General features: G+C 39.0%; 1 protein-coding gene across 1 annotated transcript; it reads left to right on the top strand.

The window, feature by feature from the left end:
* The first annotated feature begins 15,557 nt into the window (after positions 1 to 15,557).
* LOC149144327 (uncharacterized) lies at positions 15,558 to 18,127 on the top strand. Its single transcript, XM_089448197.1, has one exon. It carries the CDS (start codon positions 15,655 to 15,657, stop codon positions 17,596 to 17,598), a length of 1,944 nt encoding a protein of 647 aa, XP_089304323.1. The 5' UTR covers positions 15,558 to 15,654; the 3' UTR covers positions 17,599 to 18,127.
* The last annotated feature ends 2,480 nt before the right edge of the window (positions 18,128 to 20,607 follow it).

Here is a 20,607-nt window from a genome sequence, read left to right as displayed (position 1 = left end):
TAGAAAATAGTACACCCCGCCTTCCCCATCAAATGGCTTTCCAGATTCCAGTGATAGTAAAAAACAGGCCTATTCATCGGACTGTAATTGATGAGGGAGCTTCCACGTGTATTATGTCGATTCAGTGTTGGAGATCGCTTGGTTCTCCTTCGCTGAACCAATCCCCAACCATCCTTAAGGCCTTTGATGGCCGTGGGTTCCGTCTGTTTGGTATTCTACAGGAATTGCCTATAGGGGTAGAAGGGAAAACCGTTAGTCTGGATGTGGAGGTGGTTGATGCCCCTCTAGACTACAACCTTCTTTTGGGTCGAAGTTGGTCATATGCTATGACAGCGGTCGTTTCATCGGTCTTCAGAGTAATAAAGTTTCCACATAACGGTAAGATCGTGACAATTGATCAGCTGACATACTTTTCATCCGACCCAGCCTCTTCAGAGAGTATCCAGCATGTCGGTAAGACGACAATCCCTTACAGGGACATTGGCGTAGGTTTAGTTAAAGATTCCAGTTTACTGGGAACTTTTCCTTTCCCTCCAATCAACGCAGACCCTTCATTTGCGTCGATTCATATGATTACATCAGACACCATTATTTACGACGATCCTTGGATTGTCCCACCTGAATCTGAGATAGACTCATTCGGCGATACTATGCCTTTGAGTCCATATGAAATTGCTTATGAAGCCGTCATGTCTTTTACCGACTCGCGTTCAACCCAAATCGACCAAATGAATGTGGTCAGTGAGGAATCACTTTTCACATCAACCTCAGAACGTATAACGTTTCCTGAAGTCGTGTCATCTGACGAACAACTTCGCGAAATCCTAAGTGTAGACGATCTACCATGGGAAGATCTCCATCATAGATCTTCGTTTTTACCTGAGGGGGATGCTTTTGAAAACGATTTTTCATCTTTTTTTACCGTTGAATATGTCAAAGACGCTCAGAATCCAACGAAACATTCTGATTCAGAGTTGAATTTAGGGAATATTTCTCGCACTATTCCCATTGACATTTCAGTAAAGTCCAGAATTGAGGAAAACATTCATATAGGTGCCTCATGTACAGAAGATGAAATTCAAACTTACAAGGCCCTATTCCAAGAATTCCGCGATGTGTTTGCCTGGTCTTACGAGGAAATGCCAGGAATCGATCCTGCCATTGTTGTTCATGAAATAAAGACCTACCCGGACGCTAAACCCGTCCGACAACGGTTGCGTCAGATTCACCCTAGAAAAGCGGCCGCGATTAAAGCAGAAGTCGAGAAGCTGTTGAAAGCAGGTTTCATTTATCCAATCCCGTTAACGGATTGGGTATCGAATATTGTTCCGGTTAACAAGAAACAAGGAACAATAAGAATCTGTATCGACTATAGGGATATAAATTGAGCTTGTCCAAAAGACAACTATCCTACGCCTTATATCGATCAAATCATTGATGATTGTGCCGGAAGTGAAATGTTTTCCTTTATGGATGGTTTTTCGGGCTATAATCAAATCAATATTCTACCTGCCGATCAACCAAAAACAACATTCATTTGTCCATGGGGGACATTTGCTTACTGCAAATTACCTTTTGAGCTTAAGAATGCCGGAGCCACTTTTCAACGGGCGATGTCTTATGCATTTCATGACATCAAGCACATTGTGCAACCGTACCTCGATGATTTGCCTGCTCATTCTTTACATCGAGCTGATCACCTTGTCCACTTACGAGCAATCTTTATGAGGTGTAGGCATTATCGTATTCGGTTGAATCCCCACAAGTGTGTTTTCTGTATAGAAACAGGTCGATTGCTGGGATTTGTTGTTTCAAAAGCCGGCATTCGCGTCGATCCCTCGAAGGTCGAAGCTATCATCAAATTGCCTCCTCCTTCGAGTTTGCGCCAACTCCAAAGTTTGCAAGGGAAAGCAAACTTTTTACGCCGATTCATTCCAAACTACGCCGAGGTCACTAAAGGTTTTACACGGTTGTTGAAACAGAACGCTCAATTCTTTTGGGACGAGATTGACCAACAATATTTTGATGCACTTAAGCACGCGTTGACCCATGCACCGTTGTTGCATCCTCCCAACTACAACCAGGACTACTTCTTATACCTCGCAGCTTCGCATTCCACTATTGGAATGGTGTTAGTCCAAGAAGATGAATTCGGAACGGAACATGTGATATATTATCTTAGTAGGACATTAAACCCCACTGAGCTAAAATATTCGCATGTGGAGAAATTGGCCCTGGCGGCCGTTCAAGCTGTCCAGCGTTTTCGTCACTACATTCTTCTCCGTAAAACTACAGTTATTTCGGATTGCAACCCTATGATTTATATTTTGACTAAACAACTGCTAGGGGGCAAGTACTCTAAATGGATCGTTATCCTGCAAGAGTTCGACTTGGAGTTCGAGAAGTCCAAGTCTAAGAAATCCTTAATTTTTGCGGAATTGATGTGTGATTTCCCGCGTACTGATACAGAGACTGTGGCAGAGGAGTCCATTGCGGACGAATCTTTGTTTCTTATCAGTACTTTAGATCCGTGGTACGGGGATATAATCATCTATCTCCAAACCCAAACCTTTCGGCCTGAAGCTTCAAAGTCCGAACATCGAAAAATTCGGTTTCAATCCCAGCAATACAGAATTATTGGAGATACACTTTATCGCCGGGGGGCAGACTTAGTTTTTCGACGTTGTTTAACTCACGAAGAGGCTGAGAGGGTTTTGAATGATTGTCACTCTGGAGCATGTGGCGGTCATATGTCTGGGTATGCCACAGCTCAGAAGGTGTTGCGCGCTGGCTATTTCTGGCCGTCCATGTTTAAAGATTGTATCATTGCGGTCCGAAAGTGCCACAACTGTCAAGTGTTTTATCGCAAGATGCGCGCACCACCTGCTCCTCTCCATCCTATAATTGCCGTTGGTCCTTTCGCCAAATGGGGTATCGATTTTATTACTTGTAACCCTCACTCGGCCGGGGGGCATGCGTATATCATCCTCGCGGTTGATTATTTTACTAAATGGGCCGAGGCGATGCCTACATTCGACGCAAGCGGCAAAACAGCTGCAGTTTTCGTATTCAATCACATTATAACTAGGTTTGGTGTCCCGCAAGCAATCATCACTGACCATGGGAGCCATTTTCGAAACATCATGATGACTGAGCTTACAGGCCAGCTTGGTTTGCGCCACGATAGCTCTACTCCTTATTATCCGCAAGCCAACGGTTTGGTTGAGTCTATCAACAAAGTTCTGGTTATCATGATCCGACGAATCATTGGTATTCATCGGTCGAATTGGCACAACATGTTATTTTCAGCGCTATGGGCATACCGAACTTCAGTGAAAACTTCAACAGTGTTCACTCCTTTCCAGCTAGTTTATGGCTTGGAAGCTGTGTTACCCATTGAATGCGAAATCCCATCACTTCAAATGGCTGTCGAATTACTCCCAGCTACTTCCGAAGAGGAGAAACGTTTATTATACTTAGCTCAATTAGATGAGACTCGACGTGACGCTGCATTGGCAATCGAGACTCACGCGAAGCGAATGAAAGCTCAGTATGATAGAAATGTGACCCCTCGGAGTTTTTCGGAGGGAGACCTAGTGCTATTATATGATCAAGCTAACGATAAGCTAGGTGCTGGAAAATTCGTTCCTATGTGGTATGGACCCTACATTGTAAAGAGAAAGCTAGCAAAAGGGGCCTATGAGCTGGTAGATTTTGATGGGGACTCTTTGGGTAAACCCAGAAATGGACTTTACCTAAAGAGGTATTATGCTTAAATGGTGGGTATGGAGAATTTTAGTTAGGTTAGGTTTTCTTTCTAGCTAGTATGTTTGTTAGTTTAGATAGTGTGCTTAGCTTAGAAAGTGTGTTTTTCGTCGTTATTCTGGCTTATCTTGGTTTTACTCTTGATATTGCAGATGTCGACGCCTCTCCAAACGTACATTGGATTTGCCGATGGTGCTTGTCGTAGTACACGGAATATCTCTTCCGCAGCTTGGGTTATCTATTCGCCCTTTGACGAGTTATTTTCTATGCATGGAGTGAGCCTCGGTCAAACGACGAACAACATTGCAGAATACAGTGCAGTGGTTGAATTATTGTCTGAATCTATTTCATTTGGAATTCGACGTTTGATAGTGAGGTTAGATTCTGAACTCGTTGTATTACAGCTTAATAGAGTATATGCCATTAGAAATCCTGTGTTATTAAGGTTGTTTTTGAGAGTGCGTCTCTTGGAACGTGAATTTGATTACATTGAATATCAGCATATTCCAAGGTCTTTAAATACATTAGCAGATGCAATTGCTTCTCGAATGCTGGACAGACATTTACGATAATCATGCAAGTAAATTTAAAAACATTTCATCACATATGTTAAACAAGATAAGCCGGTAATAATGATATATATATAGATAGGAGTGTGTCAAAAATATACATCGTCTTTGATCATAGGTTGAAAAACACCTTATGATCGGCAAAAATGATAAGTACAAAAAACCAAAAATTTCATATGTGTCTACAAAAGTGACTAGCCAATCACTGGTGGTGCTCTCTATACGAGACCACTGCCCGCGCTACCCTACACAGGAACCTCCTAAAAGGTCCTGGGACTGCGACCACATAGCGCTGAAGTCGAATGGGAATGTCATATATGGTGGTCTCTGGTATACCCGCCGTCAGACGCTCTAGATCCTGTTCCAGCTCGGCTAAGGTCTCTTGGCCGCATCTTGTGGGGCTGGTGCTGGTACAGCTGGTACTCTCCTCTCAAAAGCCCGGAGGTTGGCCGGACGCCGTGGACCTACATCTACATTTTGAAAATTTGTGCTGTCAGTTTTGAGGCGATATATAAAAACAAAAAAAAAATACATAATTTAAAAACTTGTGAAAAATGAAATACCTCTGTCGTCCCACTGTTCTCCCTGTGGAAGAACCATGTCCGGATCATTCCGAAAATCCATTCCGGCATAAGGAAAATCCTGAATAGCAAAGACCTGGCTCACTAGCCATTGAAAGTAACCATCAGGAAATCGAACAACTGTCACGCCCTCATCAGGATGCCGGGCCATTACCGCAACCCATCTCGTCAACTTAGGCTCCCGAGGAGCCCCAACTGGAACAGTAAGATGTTGGGGGATCAGCATTGGAACTCTCTCTAAGGAAAAGCTCACAACTAAAGGCCCATATCCAAAGGTCTTCAGTTGTCCGTTCTTTGCCCTGGTTAGTTGGCCCTTCATATTGGCCAACACAGCATCGCACCAGTTGAAAATGGTGCCTCGATAGCAATCTATCGCCATCCGCATTTGGGACCCGGTGGCAATGTGCAAGGCGGCTGCGCCGCAGAGTCTGGTAACAGTAAAGGCTATCACCATAAGTTCGGGCAGGGATATGTACTTGATTTCTATCCCTTTCTCCTGGTTCTGATTGTTGCACCACTCTAGCCGAAGGCTAGCAAGGGATTGGCCACCCGGCCTAGTCCCGGACAGAGTCAGGTGCTCGCCCCTATTTGGCAAGCCAGAGAGAAAGTATATATCGGAGGGCTCTATCTCGAGCTGATTCTATCCGATGTAGAAGCATTGATCCTGAATGTTCCACCTTTCAACCAGCCACTCAAGGAATGGCACCTGGCCCCTCATGCCAGGTATGGCCCAGTATTTGTACAAACCGCATGCTTTTAACGCATCAATAGAAGGTTGATGACCAATTGCGGCCAAATCAACGTCCTCGTGTTCTCTTTCTCTCCAATCTAGCATGGTGAATGCCCTACACACCAAAAAACAATAGTTAGAATTCATTTGAAAAAATTTGGTTGGTTGAATTTGGAGTTTGGGGTTTCAAAATGCGTGTTTCACGGGGTACGCACCCCGCGTTCAGAACACAGAGCGGCGGTACGCAGCTGGTCTGAAGGCGGGCTGCGTACCCCGACCTTTTTTCCTATATACAAAAAAGGTCGAGGGACGCAGGTCACCCATGGGGCACCTGCGTACCCCGAGAAACATATCCTAAAACCCTAAACCCCCTAAAAAATCAAACTAAAACCTAAAAATGAATTTTAAATGGATGAAATTGAAGAGGAGGATGTTGTGGAATACCTGAAAGAGACAGCGCTCGATTCTGACGGTCGGATTCTCCGCAATGTCCATAGGAAGTTTTCTTGTCAAAAGCCTTTTTCTCAACCTCAACAGTAAAATCGTAAAAATGACATGGTAAAAAGTCTTTTTATAGGTTTTTTGGATGAATGAATGCTAAGTTTGTTTATTTTTCACCATGGAAAGATGTTTTTCAATGAATTTTTACCCATCTTAAACAGGTATGAGTAATGTGTCGTTTTTGTACAGGACAAAAGGACTTTAGAGTAAAATCATCATTTTTCACGAACCAAAACATCAGAGTCATCTTTTAAGCTCTTTTTTGACTCCTAAAATATGAAAAGATTGTCGAGCGTTTCTTTTACACTCGTTAAAACGGAATTAGAAGACGGTCCCCTTATAGCCCTTTTCTGACCGTAAAAACAGGAAAATATTGTCGGGTTTTTGTCGTTTCAAACTCGATACGGAAATAAAACGACGTGTCCTTGATCGCTTTTTACTTTTCAGGTCAGTGGCACTAATCATGAAAGTACTCCTTGGTCGCAAGATCAAGCGGTTCTCCCAGGTATTATTTTATACTTTTTCGGGCTTGGGGGACACAAATTTACGAAAATGTTCAACCTGGAGTCTTCTTAAGTTTTTCAGACTCTCTAAAATTGAAAAACGCCGAGTTTCTCCTATACTGGGCTCGTTAAAATTTCACAGTAAAGGACCTGTTCAATTACAAACAGGAACGAACCACTCCTTCCTAGGGTTCAAATCAAAACTAGGTTGGACTCATCCGAAGGATGAGCTTATAATCAAGCATATGTTATCCTCCTCAAGCTTGTTAAAAATAAAGAGGTACTTGCCAGAAATGGTGGGGGAAAAGAGAGAAGAATGAACCGATTTGTCATCCTTTGTTACAGAAGAACCTTATCACCGCTCTTGAACACGACACTTTCCGTTCACCTGGGTTGGGAAATCCTTTGCCTTAAAAGTTGATCAAACCACTTTGAAAGTCTTCAACCGTTTCCGGGTATTAACTTTGGGTCAATCGTCACCAAACCATCTGTTGTGTCGTTATGTGTTCAAGAGGTCTCTGCAAATAAACCATTCATATGCAAAATACTTGTCATCCATTTGACCATCCCTGAGTCAGTCCTTACAGCAACATTTCTTCAACTTGAACAATGATTTCGTGTTGTGGGCTTGCCTACAACGGGTCGCTTTCTATCGACATCAGCACATTATCTAGAGAGATGACTTAGAAATCGTCAGTACCTTGAAGTCTGCATGCATCAATGGCAGGTTTCTCGCCTTTGACGACAATTTACATCATTGACTTTCGATCAGAGGACTCTGTGACGTGTTCGACATCAATTCATTCATTCACATTTCATGGATTGTACTGGGTACTTTGAGAACCATTGACATCACTGGTGGTCTCTCTCACACTTGTTAACGGTTTACATCATTGACTGGTAATCAAGTGGTTTCTACCATGCTCGACATCAACTCATTTATTCGCATGGCTAGAATCGTACCAATTCGGGAAGTAGAAATGAAGACCCTGGATCTAGTTCCCACCATCCAGGCTGCGAGGAGTTTTGTATTCATTATATAGTAGACCAATTATAAACAGATGGCTACGCCCATACTGTGTCTACGCAAGTCTATGATTATGATGTACTGCAAGATCATTCCTGTATCAGAGTAGTTAGTCTGTTAGTTAAAGTTTTGATCTGAGTATGGGAATGCCTACCTCAGCGATGATATAATCTTATACATGTATTTTGTGTTGAAAATTGTAGGTTCTGACCAGGCTCTCCACAAGATAATCCTTGAAATGATAAAGCGCTTCACCCTTCCTAGATAATACAAAACCCTAATCTACTACAGGCTTCGCACTTTAGGGGGCAATCTGTTACACTAAAAAATGTCACCATGGCTATTTACAGTTAGTATGACTCTATCAACAGTCATGCTATCCTCCTGGGCAAGTCTTATGCCTCTGCTCTCCATGTCAAACTCCAAAAAGAGAGAAAGTCTTTGTAAATGTGTTTATCTCTGGGTACGCAGATTCTCTCGGCCTTACCCTTGTATACGCACCTAATGTTCACAAAAACTGCGTACTTGTACGCTCTGTATGTAAAGGGGCAGGTGCGTACCCCTGTAAAGGTCAAAAGGCGCAAGTTTCACTCCAAAAAAGTTACTTGTGGTCATTTCTAGAGGCTTCTAGAAGTATGTTTGATGTGTATGAAGCGCCTCCAGATGGTTCATGTATCCCTACCAAAGAGGAACTTATCCCATCAATAAGGGAGCTATCCCATCCAAAGAGGGGATTATCCCATTGATGGTGGACCTGATTAACTTCCTCTTGAGCACTATAAATACAAGCATTGGGCCAGAAGGAGGAGAGGTTGAAAGCTAAACATTTCTAAGGGTAGATGCTGCTGGAATTAGGACTCCCATTTAGAAGCTTGTGAGGAGAGATTGCCATCTTTTCTTGTTCTATTTGGAAGTGGGTTAGCTTTGTCAAAGTAAAGGAGAACTCTTGATGGACCCTGGGAGGGACTTGCACAACACCAAGGCTCAGGTTGTAATTGTTCCTTTTGTTTCCTATTAATGCAAATGAGTCCATTCTTCTCAATAACTTGTTATTTATGAGTTGTTTCATGTACTCCTTGGTCTATGTGTTAAATATGTTTTATTTTATGAGATTATCAAGTGCTATTTAATCGTTTGATTGTTAGTGAATGCAGGTTTCGAAGTGAAGGAGGAGCTCATCTGGATCAGCGAGGCTGGACTGCTACAACAGCGTTGGACTACAGGTAGGATCTAAACACTTGATTTTTCGTATAGTAAATGCATGTTTAGAGAAGGATTGCTCTTGTTTGTCTTGTTTGTCACTAGAGAGTCTTAGGCTCCTAGGGAGGTTGGTTGTGTCCGCACTATCGACTCTTTCCGCCTGACACAAATGAACAAAGCATGAACATGCCTTCACAACCAACAGAATTGAACAATGAAATTGTTCATTTTTTTGTGGACAATAGATCAATGGAAGAAGATGAAGCACATAATGAGGCATCAAATGAAGATAACAATATAGTTCAATCAGTTGTCTCGGATATTGAAAGGGAAGTACCAAGAAATGACATGCAGGTGGGAGGGGTGGAGAAGTTACTTGGTCGGTTCCTAAAGCTACCAGTAGAGAGAGTATCAATGAAAAAAAGCAAGGTACACCAGGTAGTCTTCGTTTGGGCCGAAGTTCACAGTTACTCACCTCAGAAGACTATATAAACCTATTAGTTGAGTCTGAAAAAAAGAAATTTGAAATTCAGGAATTAAAACATAAAAATAAGGATTTAGCCAAGGAGAAGAAGGCAACAAGGATTGTTGCAACACAACATCAAGTAGATGAAAAGATTGAAAGAGATAAAGCAAGGCAAGAGAAGGACCAACAAAAAAAAATGGCAAGACATGAAAAGGAATCAAGAAAGGCACAACAAATGCTTGAAAAGGAACAAGGGATGATCAATATGGTTGACAATGATGCAAGCACAACTGATGAAACCAAGATTATGTCAAACACATTGGACAATATTGCAGATAATACACCATTATTCCAAGACCTCATAAACATTCAAGTGCCTCACTATCAAAATGAGGGTTTACCCACTTGCCTTATTCCTAGTAAAGGAGGTTTCAATTCTATGTATGCTCATCACACACCTCCACTTAATGCAGGGGTTAGTAGTGAAAATGTGAGGTATGGGCACTTAATTCCTCCATAGTTGGAAGGTGCAAATTGGAATCAATCATATGGCAACAATCAAACGTTTCCTAATCAACCCTTTTTAGGTAGGCCAACCTACTTGGCTCAAGAAGGTAACTCAAGGAGTTTTGGCACTCAAGATTCTCAAGCCCATAAAGAATATGGGTGTCATATGTTTTTGGTTGTAACCACATTATGATGTGGATTTTGGATGGATTGTCTCTTTTTATTGTCACAGAAAGATTTTGGCCTACAACCTAGGTTGTTTTATTTCATATTGTTTGTGGCATTGTAACCAAAATCCATCTTAGAAGGAATATATATAGTCTATTATAATGTAGAAATCTTACCTGAGAATGAAAATGGGATTTTATGTTATTCCTATACACACCAAATGATTTACAACACATTTATAACTGAGTTGTAAATATGATGACAAACAAGTGAATAATGAAATCTTGAACAAGTCACTTATTTTAATATGAAAATTCCATAAAACAATGAACAGTAAAAGTACCTAACCTCACACCACATATGAAACCTCATCCACTGTAAGTTAACTTAGAAGACAAACAAAGTGCATGTGTGGTGAAGCATCAACAAGCCAAATAAAACCTGAGAATGCAAATGGGATTTTCTGTTATGCCTCTACACACCAAATGATTTACAACACATTTATAACTGAGTTGTAAATATGATGACAAATGAGTGAATAATGAAATCTTGAACAAGTCACTTATTTTAATATGAAAATTCCATAAAACAATGAACAATAAAAGTACCTAACCTCACACCACATATGAAACCTCATCCACTGTAAGTTAACTTAGAAGACAAACAGAGTGCATGTGCGGTGAAGCATCAACAAGCCAAATAAAACCTAAGAATGCAAATGGGATTTTCTATTATGCCATTACACACGAAATGATTTACAACACATTTATAACTGAGTTGAAAATATGATGACAAACAAGTGAATAATGAAATCTTGAACAAGTCACTTATTTTAATATGAAAATTCCATAAAACAGTGAATGGTAAAAGTACCTAACCTCACAACACATATAAAACCTCATCCACTGTAAGTTAACTTAGAAGACACAAAAACTTCTCCAAGCATAAGTAAAATACAAACCATGGAAAATAAAATTGAAAAATAGCTGAAGCTGAAAAAATTAGCCACTAGAACAAAATAAATAAGAATTGATGAGCTGGAATAGTGGATAATTAATTTGGGTGCTAACCCTAAATATGTGAATTCACTACAAGATTTGGTCAAAACCAAAGACATTCAAATCCTAAAATTAAACAAAAATCTAAAAATACCAAATATTGGCCATGTTCAAGCTCCTAAATTGCAAGCAATATAAAAACAAAATGTTCAACTCCTACAGTAGATTCTTGAAATGATTAATCATATTGAATTATATGAGCAATAGATTGAGGTTCTAAGGAAGGAGAAAGTTGAACATATATGCAAAAGATCTTCATCTTCTCAACCTTCAATACTAATAGACCCATCTGAAGAGTTAGCTAAGATATTGTTAGATTTGAGCCTCAAGAGATTGAGGTTGAGAATTTGAAGAGAATAATCACTATTAAAAATGATAAGTTAGATATTTTTAAAGAGAAAATAATGGAAAAAGATGGAATTATAATTGAATATCATAAGACTAAAATTAAATTGCAAGGACAATTAGAAAAGATATAGGGAAAATATAATTATAAAAAATTTCAACTCTAAATTTTGGGACAAATTAAAATCCCTTAGAGTTAATGACTACAATGATCATGGAGAAAATTAAAATATTGACAAAGAGGAATCTGCTCCGACAAGCTCAAAAAATTTGTAATGTAATTAAAAGAAGAATAGAACACTTTAGGAATAAGTTCAATAATATGGGAGAAATGGTTATACCAACTTGTGGATTTTTCTCTTTTTATAAACTGTAGCACTTAAAATTCATTAATTTAAAAAAGTTACATAGCTATTAGTTTCATATTTACAAAGAACCTAGCATTCCATACATCAAAAAATATGGAGACAGAGCAATAAAGAAGCTCCTCAATATGGCAAGATACAAAAGGACAACTTAGATCCATCTGATATAAACTCAAGAAGACAACAGACTAAATCTGACCAGAACCAAAACCATTTCCAAAATGACATAAAATCCAGATTTCTCCACAAACCAGATGCTACAAAGGAATGAAACAACAATACACAAGTACATTCGTTCCAACCCAAACATATTTTAACTGTGCATTTGTTCCAGCGCAAACATTAAGTTCAATAACATCTTTTAACTGTAAGTGTTATAAAAGAAGGAATCAGAAAATGAATCTCACAGATTAATGCAGTCACTACATTTAAAGTATTTGTATAAGAAGTTTGAATGTGAAATATCTGCATATTATTGCAGACTCTATTCCAAACAATGAATAAATTGCAATCCTTCTATTGGCCACTACATATGTTACCAAATTTTGGGACAAATTAAAATCCCTTAGAGTTAATTACAATTATCATGGAGAAAATTAAAAAATTGACAAAGAGGAATCCACTCCAACAAGCTCAAAAAACTTGTAATGTAATTAAAATAAGAATTGAACATTTTAGGAATAAGTTAAATAATATGGGAGAAATGGTTATACCAAATTGTGGATTTTTCTCTTTTTATAAACTATAGCACTTGAAATTCATTAATATGGAAAAGTTACATAGCTATTAGTTTCATATTCACAAAGAACCTAGCATTCCATACATCAACAAATACGGAGACAGATCAATAAAGAAGCTCCTCAAGATTGCAAGATACAAAAGGACAAATTAGATCCATCTGATATAAACTCAAGAAGACTATAGACTAAATCTAACCAAAACCAAAAGCATTTCAAAAATGACATAAAATCCAGATTTCTCCACAAACCAGATGCCACAAAGAAATGAAACAACAATACACAAGTACATTTGTTCCAACCCAAACATATTTTAATGTACATTCATTCCAATCCAAACATTAAGTGCAATTACATCTTTTAACTGTAAGTGTTATAGAAGAAGGAATCGGAAAATGAATTTCACAGATTAATGCAATCACTGCATTTAAAGTATCTGTCTAAGAAGTTCGAATGTGAAATCTCTGCATATTATCGCAGACTCTATTCCAAACAATACATAAATTGCAGTCCTTCTACTGGCCACTGCATATGTTACCAAATTTTGGGACAAATTAAAATCCCTTAGAGTTAATGACTACAATGATCATGGAGAAAATTAAAAAATTGACAAAGAGGAATCTGCGACAACAAGCTCAAAAAAGTTGTAATGTAACTAAAAGAAGCATTGAACATTTTAGGAGTAATTTCAATATTATGGGAGAGATGGTTATACCAACTTGTGGATTTTTCTCTTTTTATAAACTGTAGCACTTGAAATTCATTAATATAAAAAAGTTACATAGCTATTAGTTTCATATTCACAAAGAACCTAGCATTCCATACATCAACAAATATGGAGACAGAGCAATAAAGAAACTCCTCAAGATGACAAGTTACAAAAGGACAACTTAGATCCACCTAATATAAACTCAAGAAGACAACAGATTAAATCTGACCAGAACCGAAAACATTTCTAAAATGACATAAAAACCAGATTTCTCCACAAACTAGATGCCACAAAGGAGTGAAACAACAATACACAAGTACATTCGTTCCAACCCAAACATCTTTTAGTTGTACATTCGTTCCAACTCAAACATTAAGTGCAATTACATCTTTTAACTATAAGTGTTATAGAAGAAGGAATTCTTTACCCTTGCCTTACATTTACTGAACTGCTATACAACTTCTCACCTTCAGAGCTAGACATGTCAGCCCTAGAACACTTACTATATTTAGCCCTTAGGAGGTACTACTATTAACTACTCTTCTCTTAGAAGCACTAGATTGGGTGGGGGTTTCTCAGAAATCGTAAGAGAGCAAGAAAAAATTGTAATAGAGCAAGCAGAATTATAACAGAGCAAGCATAAATCGTAACAGAGCAGGCAAACATCGTAATAGAGGAAGAAAATGCAGAAACCATGCAACAAGAGCTAATTTCCTAGCAAATTTAAGTGTTGAAAAACACAACAGTGCAACAAGAGCTAAATTACAAAAATCCCAACAACAATTTAAGTGTTGAAAAACACAGTGGCTGGTAGGATTTAGAATCCTACCGGAGAGCCACAGAAGAAACCATTATGTCCGAAAGTTCCCTAGACCTTGCCATACCTCTTCTGCAACAACCACACAAATTCCTAGCAACCAAAACTTGCAAACACATGAAAAAAATAACGTTTGGGCAAAAACCTACAAACAAATTACAACAAATTCAAAAAAAAAACCCATGAATTTGTAGATTTATCTTCATGGATCTCAAAACCTGCATGTCGACCACCAAACTGGTTAGAATCTCCCATTGGCTCCTTCCCAAACAACAGGTCATGAGGATGAAACAACAACCAAGGTATTTGTAAACCCCCGACAGTGCAGAATGAACAACAACAACGGCAATGTTAAACCCCCCTCGAAACAAGTAAAGCAACCAAACCCTAAACCCTAAATGAGAAACGAACCACTGCAAACAACAATGCCATGCGTGGTAAAGCAACCACACCATAAACTCTAAATGAGGAACGAACCACTGCAAGTAACCTCACACGTTGAACAACTCCAGAATGACGAACCAGGTGAACCAATACTGGAGCCAAGAGGAGCCATCATCGGCGTAGCGCATCACCCACACACCGGACCCGAACAAAATAACACATGACAGCGAAGACATGCCACAAAAAACGCAAAATAAAACCCTAAACGTCATATTACCTATTGTCTTAAATGCACCCACCCACTGCAACACGTGACAAGAGTTATTCAGCGTCTGTCATATGCCATCCCAGGGGTCTCCACATCGATGGCGCACAAATAATGACGTCCCTCCCCTATTCAAAAACGTAAATTAAATAATGAAACATTACCTTCTTACCAAAAACCATCTTCCCAAATTTCAATGTAAAACAAGGAAAAATGAAATATGGCATCCGAAACGGACGGAAAGGATATGTTCCTAGACCATAGATCTTGCATAATTATGAAAACTAGTGCTCCTAGATCCTTTCGCGCATGAAGGTATTGTCCCTGTCAGAATTGAAATGGTGATGCTATCTTGATGTAATGCGAATGTCATTGAGTGTAATGCCTCATGAGATTTCGTGTCTACTTTTCCTTCTCCGTGTCCACTTTTATTACAGTGTAATGGCCTACCTAACCATCTTTTTTGCAGAAGAATGGCCTACCTAACAAGTGTGGTAAAGAATAGCATAACTAGAGCCAAGAGGCTAGAATGGTTAAGAGTGCCTTGTACCTCCCGGCACTCTTAAAAGTGGACATGATAACACACGAAATGAATTGATGACTATCGGTGACGAGGAGGACTCGGTCAATGCGGACCAATGGTTACCAATGTTTACATCAGCCCAAAGTTGAAACCCCTTTACAATGCCGGATTAGATTTAAAGCGGGATGGGCACTCCGACAGCAATCCAGCACTCACTGACATAGCCACTGCCACCACCAAAAACGGATAGCAGTGGGCGGGCCCTTCTTCTGGCCTTACCCTTATGTTGTTCGAATCGGGTACTGGGACATTAATTTCTTTTCACTTTTAAAAAGCCTTGGGGTGTAGGTTTGGGAGAGCATTCGAAGAGGATCAGTCTGTATAGAAGCTTCTCTTTGCCTGGAAATCTTTTGTTGCTTCGGCTGTAACTGAAAATGTTCGTCTTTTCTCAGCTTTGGCGCTGTTTGTTTCTTATCACGACTGCCATTACATTGGCCGGTCCGAATTTCAGTCACTCGTCGACTACTGCTGGGCTGCAGCAATGTGGGGGAGCAGATCTTGGAGCGCTGCTGGGGTTCAAGGGGAGGATTATCGACGACACATCCGGGCGTTTGAAGTCATGGAACGGCTCCAACTGTTGCCACTGGGAGGGAGTATCCTGCGGCAAACGAACGGGTCGTGTTGTGGGGCTTCAGCTACCGGGGCTCATATCCGGTGATGACTTCATATCGGATACCCAGATGAAGGGCACACTCTCGGAGTCCCTGGGAGATTTAGAGTTTCTCGAAATTTTGGAGATGGGGGACTTGAAAAGAATCTCCAGCTCCATTCCCGCGTCACTCGGGAAGCTCTGGCGGCTGAAGAAGCTCATTCTCAACAACAACAATTTCGTCGGCTCGATCCCTACGACTCTGGGGAATCTCCATAATCTGCAGGAATTGCATCTGTCGGAGAACAGACTCAGCGGACGCATTCCGGACAGTCTTGGATGTCTCAAGAATCTGCGCGTTTTGAATCTTTACACAAACAAGTTGACGGGTCCGGTTCCCACCTCGATAAGCCGTCTCGGCAAGCTCACCGCTCTCGATATCCATGACAACCTTCTCAGTGGCTCCATTCCTCAGTCTCTGGGGAAATTGCGTTCTCTGCAGTTGTTGGATATGTCTGACAATAGGCTCACTGGAAGCATACCTGATTCTATTGGTATGTTGACTAATCTGTCCACCCTGTTCCTGGATGCAAACAAACTCAGAGGCAGCATCCCGCCCTCCATAGGGAAGATCACTTCTTTGGGATTTCTTCGTCTTCAGGAAAATGAATTGAGTGGAGTTTTGCCATCTTCTATGGGAGGCCTGGTCAACCTGGAGCGGCTTTCGATAGCGAATAACATGATCGGCGGCCCTATTCCTGCTTCGTGGGGTCAGCTCTCGAGCCTCACGCAGCTTTACATCAATGGTAATAAGCTATCGGGTTCGATTCCCAAGTCTGTAGGGAAGCTTTCTAAGCTTCTGTTTCTATATATCTCTCACAACAATCTTTCCGGCAGCCTTCCGCAGGAATTATCACTGCTTTCTGATCTGCAAATCTTGGATATTTCATTCAATAATTTTAAGTTTGTGAATGTACCCACAGTGCTATCGAAGCTTCCCGGATTGTATGAGCTCTCCCTCGCCGCTTGTGGTATTGAGGGGAGAATTCCAGAGTGGTTGTCAAAGATGCCGGGGCGTCTTTCTCTGCTTGACTTGTCCAGCAACAGTCTGACAGGCACCATATCTCCATGGCTAGGCAGCATGACAGAATTAGATACTCTCAACTTGTCAAACAACGCATTGACATCAACTCTTCCAGGGGAGATTCAAACCCTACGAGACCTCACCATTCTAGACCTTCATTCAAACCACCTCACGGGGTCTATAGCTTCTGTATTCTCCATTGAGAGTCGCTTTCCAGACGGGAATTTAAGGGTCGTGGACTTGTCCCACAACAAATTCACGGGTTCAATACCTCCTAATGCGGGGGATCAGAATAGCATGGAACACCTGTCTCTGTCGCACAATTCTCTTGGCGGCGCGATACCCTCTTCACTCGGCGTGATGAAGCAATTGAAGGTGCTGGATCTCGGCAGCAATACACTGTCCGGCCCCATACCCAATACACTGGGGAATTTAACACAACTGAACACTCTGGAGCTGAATGAAAATCATTTGAGGGGAGCTATACCCGATGAGTTTCTGAATCTGACGTCTCTGTTGCAACTGAACGTGTCGCATAATTCCTTGTCAGGAAGAATTCCAGATGGAATCGTGTTTAAAAAATTTCCAATATCTTCCTACTCTCATAACAGTGGGCTCTGTGGAGATCCTCTTCCTCCTTGCTGATCTTCAAACACCTTGACTCTCCAAAGAATGCTAGGTTGTTTGGCGTCTTTTCTGGTATACTGACCGCTCTTTCTTCCCTCGTATTATTTGTAAAATGTTTGACAGAGGAGCCGAATATAATCTATATACCAAATCTGCGAATATACTAAGGCTGTACTAGTTATTGCTTAAAAGAAATTGGATTTGTGACGATGTGTTTTCCGTTTATAAAAGAGATTGATGTCCAAGAGATTAGGTTGAATGATTCCTAGATTCGTTGAAATATAACCAACCCTAAAGCAAAATCCTATGAAAACTAAGAAAAAGTATTGGACGAGTGGGGTTGAGTTTGAAAAGCAACCGAGCATAATCCAAGAGGCCGTAGTATTCCATGGCTGTAACAGATGGGTATAATGGTCACTCGAATTGTAGTAAACGCCATAGTATTCCATGAATGTCAGAGATTGGTATAATGGTAGTTATCATTTCAGGAATGGTAGTTATCATTTCAAATTGTAACAGATGGGTATAATGGTCACTCGAATTGTAGTAAAGGCCATAGTATTCCATGAATGTCAGAGTTGGTATAATGGTAGTTGTCATTTCAGGAAGGGTAGTTATAATTTCAAATTGTGGCATAGGAAAATTTCATTTAATTACTAAGCTATTTTCTGGGCAATCCTATCTCTTTTATGATAGTGTTAGAACTCGACACGGTTGCCAAATTTTGATATAAACAATCTGAATTGAGGTATGTTTCACCGGGGCAAATTAAGGTAGTGAGGTGTTTCTGCTCTTTATTATAGGATGGAAGACATCTTCTCATATAGATAATGTTGATTTATTTAAAAATAATATTTAGCTATGGCAAAGTGTAAAGGGTTGGAAAGTTGTTTAATCCAGGATGAAAGAAAGTATTTTATAATCTTTATCTATAAAAGTTTAGTAGTGAATATATATAATTAAGAAAGTATTTTATAATCTTTATCTATAAAAGTTTAGTAGTGAATATATATAATTAAGGTAGTTAGGTGTTTCTGCGTTTTATTAGGATGGAAGACATCTTGTCATATAGATAATGTGATTTATTTAAAAATAATATTTAGCTATTGCAAAGTGTGAAAGGTTGTGTAATTAATGATTAAAGAATGTATTTTATAATCTTTATTATAAGAGTTTAAAAATAATATTTAGCTATTGCAAAGTCTGAAAGGTTGGGTTATTAATAATTAAAGAATGCATTTTATAATCTTTATTTATAAGAGTTTAGTAGTGAATATATATATATATCTATATATATATATATATATATATGTTTTGAATTAATTAATTATTTTTTATTTTTACCAATATCACAATATTTTGTGTGTTAAAGTAAAGTTTTGAATTTGGTAAAGAAGTTTTGTAGGATATTTAAGTATGAGTTGACTCTCTAGTTGATGTCCTCTCAACTCATCAAGTTTATTAAACAAACTCTCCAACTTGGTTGGAGCTTTATTGGGAATGTTACAAGCATCAAATCTAAAAGTGTAGATTTGAGGAAATTGACAAGCATAGAATCACATAGGCCTCATCCATTCTATTGAAGCGTGATGCGTTTAGCTTCAGTTCCCATAGTGATTCTATAGAGTTGTTTACTTCATAATAGAAGTAGGATCTTGGGCTTCCACTCAAATTAGTTGTATGTAGTAAGAGGCACAATGATATCTGGTTGATCAATCCTCTTTGAGCTGTTCAATTTTGTATGACATGCAATAATATGTTATTATTCCTCCTTAATGCTCTAATGCTCTGATAACATGTTCGATTTTAGGCATAAGCACAAGATAAAGTTGTGTAAAAAATACTACACTAGGAATTGCATAACAAGAAAGAAGAGATAATGAAATTGCATTGAAAAAAAGTAGCTCAAGAGACCAATTCTAATTACTTACATAACCCTTATGTGTATTATTTATTGACATGAATACATATTTAAAACACTCATTAAGAGGAAACAAATGCACACTAGGTTGGGGTTTCATAGTGTATCCATATTAGAAAAAAAAACACTCACTAATTAGCTAGTAGCCTAAAATTGAAGTAGGAGACCCTAAAAAAGAGTAAGAATATAAAATAGGGTTAACTAAAGATAAGTGGAGTAAAAGATAAGTTAGAACTAAAGTACTAAATCCCTCATAGGACTCCTAACTCACAAAACTCCAAAAATAAGAGTGAAAGTCAAAGGATAAACTCATATAGTGAGTAGGAAAAAAAATTTGGGGCTAAATTTCCTCCATGGGATAATTTTGCATGCTTTTCCCAAAAAAACAGTCACTAATTTTTGTTTTTTTTATAAAAAATATTCACTCAAATTCCATAGGATAAAATTATTCTACTTGAAAATAGCCAAAATTTTATAGAAACTATATAAAAACCTTAGAAATTTGAATAATTTTAGAAAAATATCATCAAATATTTCACATTTTCCTTGTTAAAGACTGGTATGATTCATTAAGGTTTCTACACTTTATATAAGTTCCATGTCTTAAAATTTACCTTGGAGAATGGAAAATATTGTGGATAATACATCCTCCCAAAATAAGAGAGGAAGTACACACTCATGGATAAGGTAGTTAGAGAATAGGGAATATGTACAAATGTATATGAAATAGCCATGTCATTGCCGAGTAGGTAGCACCCCTCGCTAAAAATAGATTTACTAAAAAAACAAAGTGACTAATGTTATGGAATGTTTAGTAGATGAAAAAAGTGAACATAGGTAGCCCTAATTATGTATAGAAGAGGTCCTAAGTGTGCATTTATACCTAAAATATATTATATTCCTTCATCAATATTTACATAGCTTGATTTTACCGTGACAATTTTAGCACATGACCCATACATTTATATTTACATTAAATACATGTCCATCAAATCAATGTTTGTCCCTTGGTGTTGATCTTTGCACTAAGAATCCATATGAGCATATTTACAACATTTACATTGATACATCTATAGTTAACACTAAGGTATATAGACCCCCCCCCC

This window comes from Pinus tabuliformis, chromosome X (genome assembly GCF_031772625.1).
Source record: "Pinus tabuliformis cultivar Carrire ecotype Pingquan chromosome X, CPIR1, whole genome shotgun sequence".
In the NCBI taxonomy this organism is placed as follows: domain Eukaryota; kingdom Viridiplantae; phylum Streptophyta; class Pinopsida; order Pinales; family Pinaceae; genus Pinus; species Pinus tabuliformis.
This window is presented reverse-complemented; position numbering and strand designations above follow the sequence as displayed.